The sequence below is a fragment of the Leptonychotes weddellii genome, chromosome 5 (assembly GCF_054177405.1).
Source record: "Leptonychotes weddellii isolate Sample4059 chromosome 5, ASM5417740v2, whole genome shotgun sequence".
In the NCBI taxonomy this organism is placed as follows: Eukaryota; Metazoa; Chordata; class Mammalia; order Carnivora; family Phocidae; genus Leptonychotes; species Leptonychotes weddellii.
Genome location: NC_138373.1, coordinates 143519438 through 143534801, shown reverse-complemented (window position 1 = coordinate 143534801; position 15364 = coordinate 143519438). Strand labels below are relative to the sequence as shown.

The window sequence follows — 15364 nt, the reverse complement described above, 5'->3', positions numbered from 1 at the left end:
TGTAACTATCACAATATAATTGCTTCAGGGAAGAATCATCAATAGATTCTCCATCTAGGAGGACACTTTGATGAGGAACAGGATCTTTGCTGGGTGCTCAAGTATCTCCCCATTGACTGCTTCTTAGTAGCACTGGGGGAAAAGCAACAGTACTGTGGAGAAATCAGATAGCACCTTGGCCGAGTGGTCAAAATTCACATCACAGATGAGAGGCGGCTGGAAATCACGAGCCTCCGGTGTGATATCCTGAGCAGGATGCATTATCGCTCCTGTGATATCGGGTCTGGAATGCATCATCTCAATATAATCATGAACAAACATCAGATAAACCCCACATGTAGGACATGCAATGTAAAACAAAGTTGGGGAGGTGGACTGTCTTCTTCCAAAATGTCAATGTCATAAAAGACAAAGCAAGGCTGGAGAATCCTCCACGATTCAAGGAGACTAAAGAGACACGGCAGCCAAATACGATGCCCATCCCTAACCTGGATCCTGCTCTAGAGGAAAAAATGCTGAAACAGGACATTATGTTATAGGGTCAGGGGACAAAATTAGAATACAAATGGCAATTAGACAAACGTATCATATCAGTAGTAAATTGACTGAAGTTGCTAACTGCTGCGGGTATGCAAGAATTCACCCCTATTCTCTAATATGCCCAAGTATTTAAGGGTAAAGGGAATATCATATATATAGTTCACTCTCAAATGGTTTAGGAAAAATGTGTACAGACATAGAGAGGGCAAATGATAAAGCAAATGGAGCAATACATCAACAATAGTGAATCCAGGTAAAAAGCAAGTGGACCTGCTTTTGTACTATTCTTGCAATGCTTCTGTGTGAATTTTTTTTTTTTTTTTACAACGAAAATGTTAAAAGTCAGACAACTACTACGGCACGCCTTTAGAGTAGAACAGTGTGTAGCCATGAAGATAATGATTTGGAGGTACACTTATTTTCAGAGAGAGTTGTTCTTCCATATTGCTAGGCATAGTAAACATTATGTATCATAACAGAATTTTCATTCAAAGAAGTATGTGTCTACATAACAAACTGGAGTGATAGGACAATAGGAAGGGTGGTTATTTCCAGAATATTCTCTCCCAGCATATATGCATTCTCTAATTTTTCTACAGGGAGAATGTGCTATTGTGTAAAAAAAAAAAAAAAAAGAACTAATAAGTGTTAAAAAAAATTCAGTCACCACCATAATGTTTAACTGGAACAAGTCTCTCCCTTTCCTCCTTCCCAGGTGATTTTTGGCCATCACACACCTTCATCCCGCTGCGGTCACATTTTCACGCCCTCATGCCTTCCTGCCCAGATACACTTAAAGATAACTCCAGCAGTGGCAGGTCCTAATAACAGGACCACTGGCCAGGACTCTGATTCTTGAACCGCGGCCACTGGACAGTGAGGGACCTACCGAGACAGACAGAACCTACCGAGGCACACGATGCCATCGCCCGTGTGGCCTGCCCGACACACACACCGCCGGCTCCCGGGGGTGGTTCTCCTGCAGTCAGCCCGGGCAGAACAACCTCCGTTGCTGGTCTCACAGGCGTTGATGGCTGTAGGAGAGAGGGGGGAACGCCAAGCAGAGCAGGAGGGAGATGGGGGGAAAAGAAACAGTGATGAGGGGCACCTGGGTGGCTCAGTCGTTAAGCCTCTGCCTTCGGCTCAGGTCATGATCCCAGGGTCCTGGGATCGAGTCCCACATCGGGCTCCCTGCTCCGCGGGAAGCCTGCTTCTCCCTCTCCCACTCCCCCTGCTAGTGTTCCCTCTCGTTGTCTCTCTCTCTGTCAAATAAATAAATAAAATCTTTAAAAAAAAAACCAGTGACGTGTTTTTACTCGAGTGAGAAATGGAAGATACCTCAAAATGTCAGGCACTGGATTCAATATGAATAGTTCAAAAGAACACAAAGCACCAGAGGTCGTCCCTGGTGAATTCTACCAAACATTTAAAGAAGGATAAATAGCAAATTTTCACAAACTCTTCCAAAAACTGGAAGAGGGGAGAAAACTTCCCAATTCATTTTATGAGGTCAGTATCATGCTGCTACCAAAGCCAGGCAGAGCCAGCACAAGAAAATTACAGACCAATATCCTTTGCGAATATAAACACAAACACCCTCAGGAAAATATTTGTAAATCAAATTCGGCAATATATAAAAAGAATTACATGCCATCACCAAGTGGGAATTTTGAGGAATGCAAGGTGGTTTATTTATTTATTTTTTAAAAGATTTTATTTATTTATTTGAGAGAGAGAGAGAGAGAGAATGAGCAGTGGGGGTGGGGGGAGACGCAGAGGCAGAGGGAGAAGCAGGCTCCCGCAGAGCAAGGAGCCCAGTGCTGGACTCGATCCCAGGACACCAGGATCATGACCCGAGCCGAAGGCAGAGCTTAACTGACTGAGCCACCCAGGCATCCCTGCAAGGTGGTTTAACATTTAGAAATCAATTAATGTACTATTGCATATCAAGAGAATTAAAGACAAAACCACATGATCATCTCAATAGAAGGAACAAAAGCATTTGATAAAATTCCATGCCTTTAATAATAAAAACTCAACAGGCAAGGAATAAAAGGAAACTTCCTTAACCTGATAAAGGACATCTATATATGGAATAGAATTAAGAGTCCAGAAATAAACCCATACATCTAAGGTCAACCGGTTTTCCACAAAGATTCCAACACATTTCAATGGGGGAAAGATTAATCTTTTCAACAAATGATACTGAGACAATTGGATCTTCACATACAAAAACATGAACTTGGACCTCGGCCTCACAACATGTACTCAAATTAATTCAAAGTAGATCAAAGACCCAGATCCACTTGGAGTCCCACGCTGTGACCTTGGACAAGCCGCTTAGTTAATATGAACCTTGGGGTCCACCTATCGAGTTTTGTTTACAGGTTTAGAGACTCCCATCTGATCATGTATATGAAAGTGTTATAGAAATGTTGGCTGTTCTATTAACTTGTGTCTTCTGCTTTCACAGTTTTTCCTAAAAACAGAGGGCAAGAGAAACGTTATAGTTATTGTCTCTTCCCAGTTGTTTTCCCTGGCATACTGAGCACATCCTACTGCAGGAAACATCTGGGGCCTGGGTCAGGGTGCCTCCATGCTGGGAGAATCCACAGGGTGAGATGGTCTAGAAAGCAGGCTGGTAGGTTCATTGTCCAGCTCCACTATAATCTGGACCGAAGCCTGCCTGGACAAGGTGCATAAGAGAAAAATGATGCTAAGTGTTTCCATTTTTCTAGCACCAAATGTGTGGTGGGCCCTGTAAGAATATTAGCTTGCATTTATTGAGTATGCTCTGTGCCAGGGTTGTTCTGAGCACCTCACGGGGATTAATCCAGGTTATTACCCAACAGTTCAGTGAGGGAGATTCTCTTGTTGCCTACAACTTACAGATAAAAAAATGATGCAAAGATCAGTCAAGCAACTTTCCCAAGGTAGCACAAATGGTAAGAACTTAGACTCGAACCCGGGAGAGTCTGATGCCAGGGCTACTTTAAACTGCTGTCTCATTCTGCCCTTGTACAGACAGGTCATTTCATCCCCAAACCACTCTGCAGGGGACACAGTTTTGTTTACTTCATAAGTGAGCTGAGGGGGCTCAGAGCAGGTAAGAGACCCACCCAAAGCCATGTGGGTAGGAGGAGGAAGAACTGGGATTCAAGCCCCTGGCCCACTCCAGAGTCCCCACGCCTGGGCCACACCCTAGGTCAATCAATCCAGTGTTGTTAAAGTTCTCCAGGTGATTTCAATCACGGTCAAGGCCGTGAACCGCTGTTTGGAGACGAGAACAGGTGCAACTGACCCACCCATTCCTAAGCCAACACATGCCCGGTCCGTGAACAATAGTTTTCTTGCCCCGGGGCCCAATCAGTTGTCCTGTTACATCCAGTTCACTCTCAGCGGCTGGTAGCGGCTGCCCAGCCGGTCTGCAGGAACACAGACCTCTCAACAGCTCATGCTAGCCTCGTGTCCCCCAGCAGACCCCTTCCTCGCTTGCCTGTGCACACCGTTCCATTCCCTTGGAATCCTGCTGCGCATTTGCACGAGGCTGTGCCGTCCGGATTGAGAAGGCAGCTGCAATGAGAAGGGGCAAGTGCTATTTGTGAAAGAAAAAAAACAAAACACAAAAAACAAAAACCATATAACACCACCCCCTTCTTCCCCAGCACCCAGCTCCTGCTCCCATGTGGCACTCACAGGTCTTGCCTAAGCGGTGGAAGGAGAGGCCATTCCTAGCACAGCCCCGCCAGGGGCAGCTAAAACTGCAGGTGTGCACATGCAAGCATCGGCCCAGGGATAGGCGGGATAGCTACCAATCTTTAGAGAGCCACTTATGTACTTGGAGCTGTGCTTTGCACATTACTTTGTAGAACCTACACAATATCCAATAGCCCTAACAAGCAGATATTATTAGTCCCATTTTATAGATGGAGAAACTGAGGCTTAGAAGCATAAAGTAATTGACTCAAGGTCATGCAGACAATGAAATGGACAGAGGCTGATTTGAATTCAGATCTAAGCCCAGTTACTGGGCTAACTAATGAACCACGAAGCCCCTCTGGGAGTTAGCAGTATGAAGCCGAAGTCTGAACAAGTAAGGCTTGGCGGCAGGAGCAAGGTTGGATGAAGGTCAGGTGCACTGCCTATCCTTGGCTTCTATGAAAGAGTCCCTGTGGCTTGAACTGGGGGTAACAACTGGCATTGTTGCCAACAGGCCAGGTAACTCAGGGGGCAGCTTGTTTAAAAGGCTGCATCTGGCAAGGTGATGGTGGCCTTTTCAGAGGGAATTTTCATTTCATACTTAATTTTATCCTAACTCTTCCGAAATGGTCTCAGGAAACGATTACCCCGAGGTGGACGCTCTTAGGAAAGGATCCCCTTTGCATCACCCCCAAAGAAAGCTCCGAGGTACGCACTTGGCACTGGTGTGGCACATCCCATTGCAGCCGTCTTTCGTGATCTCTGAGAAAGAGAACCAATTGCTGGGTCAGTCCTTTCATACTAAACCTACCTCAAGAACTTTCTTTGAGTACTTGGTGGTAAGAAAAGATTTAATTCCTCGGAAGTAACGATACGCATCACGTGAACCACGTAAAACTCTGGGACCTTGTAAATCCTTTTTTGCGTGGGCTGCCAGGAAGCTCAGAGCCAAACTGGAAGGTCAACAGGCTCCGTGCCACACGGCAAAATCAAGGAGAGTAAAACACAGTCTCTTCCCTCAAGGTCTGGATGTTGATGCATGTTCCTCACTGGGGCCTGATTTTTTACTTTCGTTTATATTTCTTACATTCCTTATTCTTTCTAGTTTTTCATCATTTTATTACAGAGTGATATAAACAAGCAAAACCCAATTATAACTAATATTAAACTTTTTTTTTCTTTCGCATATGCAAAAATAACCCAAGGCCAGGCAGGCACACGGCAGGTCCCTATTATCTATGAGCTCCATTCATTCCTAAACGTCCTGGAAGAGCATAGGCTCTTGCCCTTGGACACCCAGCTAACAGATACTTCCCAGCAGGGGAGGATCCAGAAAGAAAGCATTAGAGACGAAGAAAGAGTACCCTCTGGGAAAGATGCTCGTGTTAAGAGCCTTTGGGATAGAATCTCATCAGAGCTGGCCGAGTCACGTAGAAGGTCCAGAAGGAGAGACTTGACCGTCAAAGCGGTCCGTTTCGTGTCAGAGCGAACAGTGAGAGGCTCCAGCAGGCTGGAATGGATGCAATGCGATTTTGTGCCTTTATGTATGCTCTTCCTTGAGCCTGGAAATCCCTTCTCTCTCCATTCTCTATCCACTGAAATCCCAATCATCTTTTAGGTCCTCCTCTCTGAAATGAGCTCTAAACCTTCGAGCCAACTTCAGTGAGTAGGCAGTGGCGACATGCTGTGCTCTTTTGAGCAAGATGTGACGCCCCTGTCTGGCCTCAGTGATGTCTACCATGCGCTTGGGAGTGGGGCGTTTGCCCCAAACAAAGGAGTTCTCTTCCTCGCTCTAGTCTAGAGGCTCTCTCCTCTGTGCTCTCATGCCACTAGTTTTTGAACACTATTGAACATTTATTTCCACTTCTAGGCTGGAAGCTCCTTGTGCAGGGTGTGCACGGAGACCAGCCTGGAAAACTGGGTGAGGGCCAATTGGTGAAGAGCCTTGTACTCCACCCTGCTAAGTTGTTTCTCTTGCAGGCGATGAACTTTCTCCTGGAGGCAATGAAGAACCATAGCAGGTTGTCAAGTCCTGGGAGGGGGTGGGAAATATGGTCTTACCTATGGTTATAGGCTGAATGTGTGCTCTTTCCCCCCCAAATCCATATGCTGAAACCTAATCTCCAGTGTGATGGTATTGGGGTTGGGCCTTTGGAGATGGTCAGGTCATAAAGGCGGAGTGCTCACGAATGGTATTGGTGCTTTTGTAAAAGAGATCCCAGAGAGAACCCTGGCCTCTTCTGCCGTGTGAGGACACGAGAAATTGGCAGTCTGCAACCCAGAAGAGGATTCCCACCAGAACCAGACAGTGCTGGTACCTACTCTCAGACTTCCAGCGTCCAGAACTGTGAGAGAGAAATTTCTGTTGCTTATAAGCCATCTCGTCTACAGTATTTGTTATAGCAGCCCGAACTAAGACATCTGTGTTTTGGAAAGTTCTCTCTGGCCACCATGTGGAGGATGCAATTGAAGAAGCTGGGACAGGGGGCAGAGGGACAGATCACAAGTCTCCTGCTGGGAGCTGAGCAGCAGGAGGGGATGTGGAGGTTAGAATAAGGTAGACATGTTAGTGAGGGAGTGAGGGAGCAGGAGTGGAAGGCGTGAAGGCCACGCCGATGGTTTCTAGATTGGGTGAGCAGGTGGGGGTAGGCTGGGTCTTTCTTCCCAGTAAGGAAAGCAGGAAGAGTGAGCCTGGAAGTCCATCCTTGGAGCACATTAAGAAACATCGGTGCAGGGGAGCCTGGGTGGTGAAGTTGGTTAAGCGTCTGACTCTTGGTTTCGGCTCAGATCATGATCTCAGGGTCCTTGGGGCGAGCCCTGTGTTGGGCTCTGTGCTTAGTGGGGAGTCTGCTTAAGTTTTTCTCTCCCTCTCCTTCTGCCCCTTCTCCCCTGCATGCTCTCTCTCTCTCTCTAAAATAAATAAATCTTAAAGAAAAAAAGAAACATCAGTGCCGTGTGGTGGGGTTGGGGGAAATGGGTCTGTTCAGATCCTGTTAGTGGGAAATTAAATGGATATATTCTCTGAAGGACAACTTGGCAGTAAAGAGCGAACCCTTCCCCCAAAGTGTCAACCTCTGACTCAGAAATCCTATCTCGAGAAATATCAGTGAATGAGTAAGTTAGACAAATGTGGGAGATGTATACATGCGACATTCATTGCAGCATTATGATGACAATAGAAAACTGGTTTTACAGAGTGTGGTATAGTCATATAATGGAATAGTATATGAAAATTAAAAATGATATTTACCGATATTTATTCACATGGAAATATATCCATGACATATCGTGAAATGAAAAAGTAGTCTGTAACACTGTGCAGAGCGCAGTCTCAGCCACACACGCCTAGAAAAAGGTTGGAAGGCTAATGTAAAATATTTTTTTTTTTTAAGATTTTATTTATTTATTTGAGAGAGAGACTGAGAGAGAGAGAGCATGAGAGGGGGGAAGGTCGGGAGGGTCAGAGGGAGAAGCAGACTCCCCGCCGAGCAGGGAGCCCAATGCGGGACTCGATCCAGGGACTCCAGGATCATGACCTGAGATGAAGGCAGTCGCTTAACCAACTGAGCCACCCAGGCGCCCAGGCTAATGTAAAATATTAATGATAGTTTGTTCCTGCTGTGGGAATGTATTTCTTATTTTTCTCTTTCTGCTTTTCTTTTTTAAAAGATTTATTATTTGTTTGAGGGAGAGAGAGAGAGAGAGTGAGCATGAACAAGGGGAGGGGCAGAGAGGGAGAGGAAGAGAATCTCAAGCAGACCCCTCGCTGCTGGTGAGGGCCAGTTGGTGAAGGGCTCAATCTCATGACCCCGAGATCATGACCTGAGCCAAAATCAAGAGTCAGATGCTCAACCGACTGAGCCACGCAGGCGCCCCTGCTTTTCTTTATTTTACAAACTTTTTGTGGCAAGTAGGAGCTACTTTGGTTGCCAAAGGAGGTAATAAAGGTGTCATTTCTTTTTTTCTTTTTAAAGATTTTATTTATTTACTTGAGAGGGAGATGGGAGTGAGAGAGAGGGAGACAACAAGTGGTGGGGGGTAGAGGGAGAGGGAGAGACAGACGCCCTACTGAGCAGGGAGCCCGACATGGGGCTCCATCCCAGAACCCCGAGATCATGACCTGAGCCGAAGGCAGACGCTTAATAGACTGAGCCACCCAGGCCCCCCCTAAAGCTGTCTTTCTATTTTAGGAAGACAGAAAGGTAGCTGCTGGGAAGCGAGGCTCAGAACACATCATAAGGACTGAGGGGCTTGTCCTTACCTGTGTCGCATCTCACTCCTCGCCAGCCAAGGTCACAGGTGCAGGAACCGTCGCCTGAGGGTCCTTGGTTGCATCTCCCATGGACACAAGAACACACTAAGTGGAAAAGCGCCCACAAATTGTTAGCCCTCTGGCCTGTGTTCCGGAACTCATTATCACTTACTATGAAGAGGCACTTCGCATGAAGGGCACTTCATTCTCCCACCTGGTTCCAGAGCACCATTGTCCTCAACGGAGGGCTGGATTCACAGGAAGGGCAGGGGGCACAGGAGAAGAATTGAGTCGGGTCATGATTTGACAGAGACCACAGTTGTGGGACGTGTAGCACTGTGGCTTGGTGACGGAAGCAGGGTGAGCGTGTCCTCAGCTAAGCTTAGCGGAGGACTCAGGGTCGTGTGCGACGCCCTGGGACGGAAGCATGTTTGTTCCCTAAGGTCTGTCCGCTAGGTTTATATAAACCTGGGATAGCACTGCCTTCTTTTACAACATAGAAAAGCCGATTCCTTTGTTACGCAGCAGTGCCGTGAGCCTCTGAGAACTGGTTAAAAGCCTTGGATGCCTTCCCCCAGGGAAAAGCATTCAGGTTTGGGACTTCGCTAGACTCCATGAAGGTCATCTACGGATCACCGGTTAGGAAGTCCCGCACAACTGGAAGCAGAAGATGCTTCCAAATGACAGAAAGAGTCAGCACTACAGTTGCAACTATATATTATATGGTCCAATTGTAGTGATTCAATTATATATTGGTTTTGTCTGGCTTGGAAAGCTGATGACAAAGCAGTGATAGTCAGGTCCGACTTACGGTTTTTAGTTCAGGGTAGGAAAAAAAAACGCCTCGTTTTCTCATCATGGATTAGGAAATTCCTCCCATGTGTGTACGTCCTTGGGCACAAGGTCAGAGAATGCAAACAGATGATGATTTTTGTGAAAACAGCTTAAAGCATGTGGCTTACTGGGAAGGTGAATTAATAGAGTAATCTTCAGGTAAAGGGCTGCATGATTCAAGAGCAAGGCTTTGGAGCCAAGCAAGATATGCATTCAAACCTCAGTTCTGCTTCCCACCAGGTGTGACCTTAAGGGAAGTCATTCAGCTCTGCCTTAATATACTCGTCTGTAAAATGGGTACATAAGGTTCCTGTGTGGATTAAACCAGATACCGTGCACAAACGGGCGTTTCAAACTATCAAGCAATGTCCAAACCTGAGAGGCTAACCATGAGGATCAGTGCGCACAGGCAAACACAGAAACGTGGTTGGTTGGGGAAGGTCAAGGAACAGGTCCAGTTAGTGATTGAAAATGTTTGGAAAACACTGTTCTATGCAAATTACACAACACAGACATTCTCACAATTCACATGATAATAGAGGTGGGGTTCCAGCCTCACCCCAGAGCTAGGGCGCAGATGGCCCCCCGCTGCTTTCCCACAGTGGGTGGGGAGGTCGTGCTGGGTGGGGAGGGAGGAGGGTGCACACCTTGGTCGCAGTGGGCGCCGTACTTGCCCTCGGCGCAGGTCTCACAGGCTGTGCCCACGAAGCCCTCTCCACACTCACACACACCCGTGCCATTCACCCCGTCCAAGCAGATCCCGTTTCCAAAGCAGACGTTCCCGGCTTTCCCAGGGCAGGGCTGGCACTGGGGACCAAAGAAGCCCGCACAGCATGCTCTCGTCTGAAACCGAGGGACAAGGCTGGGCTGGGACGAGGCCCCACCTCCATCTCCGCGGCTTCTGTCCCGTCGCAGTCTGGAAATCCAGCTGGCGGGGCGGGCTGTGTGCCTGGAGGGCGCCAGGGGCAGGATGCAGTGGGGAGGCAGGAAAGAGGGAAAGGAAAAAGGCAAGCAAGAGACTAGGATGAAGACCACTGGGAAAGGAGGCAGCAGGAACAGAGAAAAGAATAATGCAGGTGATGCCAGTGGGGACCCCGGCCCCTTCCTGGTGTGTTACTCATCCCCATGCTGCTGAGCCCGGAGAGGCCTTTGCAGGGGAAGCCTCGAACGTTTTAGAAGTGAGTCTCTTGTAGTTTAGGGAAGCCCTACAGGCTGTGCACTTGGCCTGGGCCTGCCTTTCTTCTTCTTTTTAAAAAAGATTTTAATTAAATTTTTAATTTTAATTCCAGTATAGTTCACATACAATATATTAGTTGCAGGTATACAATATAGTGATTCAGCAATTCTATATATTACTCATTGCTCATCATGATAAGTGCACTCCTTAATCCCCATCACTGATGCTTTTATTCTTTTTTTTAAAAAAAGATTTGTTTATTTATTTGAGAGAGTGAGAGAGAGAGAGAGAGAGAGAGAGCTCGTGCATGCATGAGTGCATGGGCGGGGAGGAGCAGAGGGAGAGGGAGAAGCAAACTCCCTGGGAGCAGGGAGCTCTATCCCAGGATCCCCAATCATGACCTGAGCCAAAGGCAGAAGCTTAACCCACGGAGCCACCCAGGCGCCCCAGGTGGCTTTATTCTTGAGGGCACTAACACACGCACGTCTACATTACTCAGTGCTCAGCACAATGAGTGCAGACACCATCTGTCACCAGACAACATTGCTACGCGATTACTGACTATATTCCCTAGCCCGCACTTTTCATCTATGTCTTATTTTATAACTGGAAGTTTGTACCTCACAATCCCTATCACCTATTTCACTCGTCCCCCCTCTGCCCCCCCCACTTCCCCTCTGGCAACCACCAGTTTGTTCTCTGTGTTTAAGAGTCTGTTTTTTTTGTTTGTTTTCAGTTTTTTTTTTTTTTTTTGGTTTGTTTCTTTGTTCCTTTGTTTTGTTTTTAGGTTCCACATACAGAATTATTGAATCACTGTGTTGTACGTGTGAAACGAATATACCATTGTATGTTAATTATACTTCAGTAAAAAATAAATGGATGAGCATGGCTGTGTTCCAATAAAACATTTCTGGATACTGGAAAACAAGACCCCAAAACCCCACAGAATCTTCTGCAGCCCCAAGCTCTGCAGCTTAAGGGCCAAACCATCTTGTTTCTGTAGGATAGGCCGAGGCTATGGCTAGTCTTCTGGGGAAGAGGCAGGACAGGAAGTTATAAAGAATTTTCCTGCAGATTCCAAAGCAGCAGTGCAGACGTGCTTAGCTCTGGGGTCCTGTTTTCTAAACAAGCAGGTGCACCTTCTCTTTCCTTAGGAAGCTGGCCGTCTCCTCCGTCCCTGTTGTGACAATGAGGAGGTCCTCCCAGGCTCCCAGTCTTTCAATTTCCTCACCATGCAATTGAATATTGCAGCTTTCCCCTGTTTCCTGATTTCCTGCTGTCCTGAGTTTTCCTGCTACCACCGCTACCTTGCATGACGATGACAGTGACAATGAGGATGATGAGGAGGAAGAGGAGAGGCAGAAGGAATAGATGTGAAGGCATCTGAAAAGCGTGACATATGATAAAACTTCCCCATGCTGCTGCAGGAATTGGAAGGGCGATTCAATCGTTATACTCACAATGATGGTTTTCACGCATTTTGCCCGGCACCCAATGAACAGGGTTCGCTTGCCCATGAAATAAATGGTATAGATACATCTCCTTATCTCTTCACCCTATGAAATAGAAATGATTATATCAGCTTTTGGGTGAGGGAAAAGTTCCATTCTGTAAGGGCAAATAGGTGGGTGACGTATTGCTGTTTCTCCCACTGAAATGTTCTGGAAAGGGAGGGGGTCTGCTTCTTGGAGCTGCTTTGTAAGGAAGAAGACACAAAAACGCAATGTTGGTTGCCAGAACCAAACAGGTGGCAAAATCCAAATTATTATACCTTAAGGTGGTACTCTGTAAAAAGAACTTTTGTCTAGAAAACTAACTCAAGTTTGGAAGAATTGTAGAGTACATTAGATAAAATTATCCTGTAATAACAAGATTAAACTCTAGTGAGAGAATCAGCATTGGTATCGTCCGAAATTCTTATTCGCATGGGCTATGAGAGGTGCATAAACATCTATTTTTTTGTAATGATTGGAACATTATCGGAAGTAGCTTTCGCAATAAATAGCTACAAGAAACATTGGTAATTAATTCAAAGACATGTTAACTTCTCCCAAGTTTGCCATCTGTTTCTTAGAGAGAGTTGTAAGTTCAACTATAAAAGGAAATCAGGCAGGTGAAACTCATCCAGATTGGATGTGGTTTTGGTTATGGAGTTTGCCCCTCTCTAAGGTTTCTTGCTCTTGTCCTCAACTGGCTTCCGGGACTGAAAGATGTAGAAAGTGAAAAATGCCTTCCTGTATTGTGCATCAACTGATGTGAATCCCAGCTTCTATTTATGTATTAATTAAATTATGCTTCGGTCCAAAAAAAGATTCAAGACTTTAGAAAGGTGCACATATGATGGTAAAATTAAATTAAAACCAAGTACAGGAATGGAGGGCAGTGAAAATGAGGTATGCTTGAGGTTCATTTTCTTTCTTTCATTTTTTTGAGGTTCATTTTCTAATTTGGACCTCCTGGAATCTGGAAACTATTTTATCAAAGCAGACAAAATACTTACTAGTTGTTTAGTTCCAAACGGGCAGACTGGCTGCTGGAGACACTTGCCACATTTTCCCTTGGTAAAACACAGAGAGGCAAAGTGAACATTTCACCATTCTTAATTTTAGTGCAAAGGGAGGCTGCAAGTTTTTTACAGACCTTGGAGCTGAAGGGTTTAGGATGTAGAATTGAAACTCAGAAAGATATTAGGGAAGTTCATCTGGTCAACCCTTGGGAGCACCTGGGAGCTGAGGACTCAGCGTGGAGATAATATACACTATTATAAAACAATGAGCACAACTTAAGAATGACAGAAATTTTTAAATGTGACCCGTTCCTAGAACAGGAGGAGGCCAATGTGACTAGTTCTTAACTGGGCCCCCACCAGACAGGATAGTGCGGTCGTTCACGGTTCTGGCTCTGGGGCCAGACTGCCTGGATTTGAACTCTTTGTCTGCCACTTGCTAGTTCTGTGAACCTGGGTACATTCCTTAACCTCTTTGTGGCTCATTTTCCCCATCTGTAGAATGGGGATAGTAATAGTACCTATTTTGTAGGGTGTTGTGCGGACGGATTAATACATGTAACATGTGTATAAAACCATTATAACAATATAAAATATGTGCAGTGCCTGGCACATAATAAGTGCCCCCCAAATGTCAGCAGTTATTACTATTACGGAAAGATCCTACACCATCCCATGGACTGGAGTGAAAAGGCTGCATTACCAAATCCTCTGTTACACTGAAATAATGCAGCTCCCTATTTTCTCTCCCAGTAGACCAGGCTTGGCCAATACCTGCCGTAGGTGCACCCTAGCCCCCCTCTCTGCGCCTACATCAGGCGTGGCATGTTTCCCACTGAGGAAGACCATGGCTTGAGAATCCTGCTCAGTACAACCCTCCAGGGCACCCAAGGTACAAGTCGTTGCACTAGACTGTGAGCCCACTGAGGGCAGGGATCATGTCTCATTTATCTTTGTAGAGTCAAGTTGATTCTGTTTCTTCATACATCAGAGATCCTCACTCAATGTGTTTTTGAACCGAATTGAGATGTCCTGATAGATGAACTTTATGCTTTAAAAATTTATAAAAAATGAAACCAACAGGTGCATCATTGGCCTTGGATATAACTTACTTGTACAATAGCAGTGTCGTTATTATCACATCTATTCTTCTGAATTTCCAGAACTTTCCCCAAGCCATGGATCACTCCCTTGTCAGTGGCCGCATTGGTGTAGTTTATCGGGGCCTCATTTACGTAGAGCTGTGAACAAGAGGGTTGAATGTGAGTTTGATTGTAGTGATTTCAAGGGAAATAGCAACGATAGGGATTAGAGGCTATCACTATCCCAACAGTCTCGGAGATATTCCAGTATCCACCTGGAAGGTAGCACTCTGTAGTGGAAAGAGCTCTCTTGGGGAGGAGAGTCTAAGTAACAGTCCCACATCTGGCACCATCTTGTTGTGTGACCTCGGGTCGGTTGCTTTTCCTCTCTGAATCTCAATTTCCTCTTTTGTAAAAGAAGAGGCTGTTCTAGATCATCTCTAAGGTTTCTCTCCACCCCTCACATTAGTTGGTTTATGACTGCTTGAAGAATTCTGAATCATGATTGTTACATGAGTCCCATTGGCAAAATGGCTCCATGGGGTGTGCTTCCCTGTGCTGTGGACTGGTGGTCCTGGAGGTTTGAATGCCTTCCATAACCAAGTCATGGAGAAGGGAACTCAATGGCCTTTCAGCACATCTCTACGGTTAGTTTGTAAGCAACCCTTAGAAAGGCCAAGCAACAGGTATTTAAGAATAAAAATAACTAGCATTTTTTAAGTGTTTTTGTTTGTGGAAAGTGTTCCACCAGATAGTATCATTTCCCAGTGTGTGGCAGGTGCTCAGAGGTTCTGCATTACATGCTGCAAACTCAAATTCAACTCTGAGTTGCAACTTGTTTTGTTTTGATTTTTTTAGGGGAGGCTACCTTAATGATTGAGTAATGCAAAACAAGTGAATCCATTCATCCATTCATTAATATAACTAATATAATTGGGAACAAATAGTTCTTTAAAAAATTAGAGAGAGAGAGTGTGTGTGTGTGTGTGTGTGTAGGTGTGAGTTGGGAGGAGAAGGGGGAATCTTTATTGTACTAAGAAAATGTTAAGTTTGTATCCAAAAAGGGTTTAAAAATGATTAATAACATCCCCAAACTCCCCACAACAGCAATATTAAAATGACTCTTTTAAGTACTGAAATTTGAACTGCCATGGGATGTTAAAATCCCTTATGATTTGCTTGGAGTCAGGTGAATTTCCGTTGCGTGTTGAGATCAATCATGGCTGAGCTCCACAGAAGTCTTCTAGCATCCGTGTAGATTTGGAAAACTAGCA

The 15364-nt window shown here is 45.5% G+C and overlaps 1 protein-coding gene across 2 annotated transcripts in view; it reads right to left on the bottom strand.

Moving 5' to 3' along the window:
- Positions 1-15364, bottom strand: part of STAB2 (stabilin 2) — a 146084-nt gene that overhangs the window by 45538 nt on the left and 85182 nt on the right. For both annotated transcript variants that reach the window (XM_081822304.1, XM_081822305.1), the window contains 8 exons: positions 14121-14249; positions 13003-13059; positions 11963-12058; positions 9973-10168; positions 8501-8596; positions 4956-5001; positions 4037-4113; positions 1449-1574 (listed from right to left, as the gene is read on the bottom strand). In XM_081822304.1, the coding sequence (XP_081678430.1) occupies positions 1449-1574; positions 4037-4113; positions 4956-5001; positions 8501-8596; positions 9973-10168; positions 11963-12058; positions 13003-13059; positions 14121-14249 (823 nt within the window). The remainder of the gene's footprint in view (positions 1-1448; positions 1575-4036; positions 4114-4955; positions 5002-8500; positions 8597-9972; positions 10169-11962; positions 12059-13002; positions 13060-14120; positions 14250-15364) is intronic.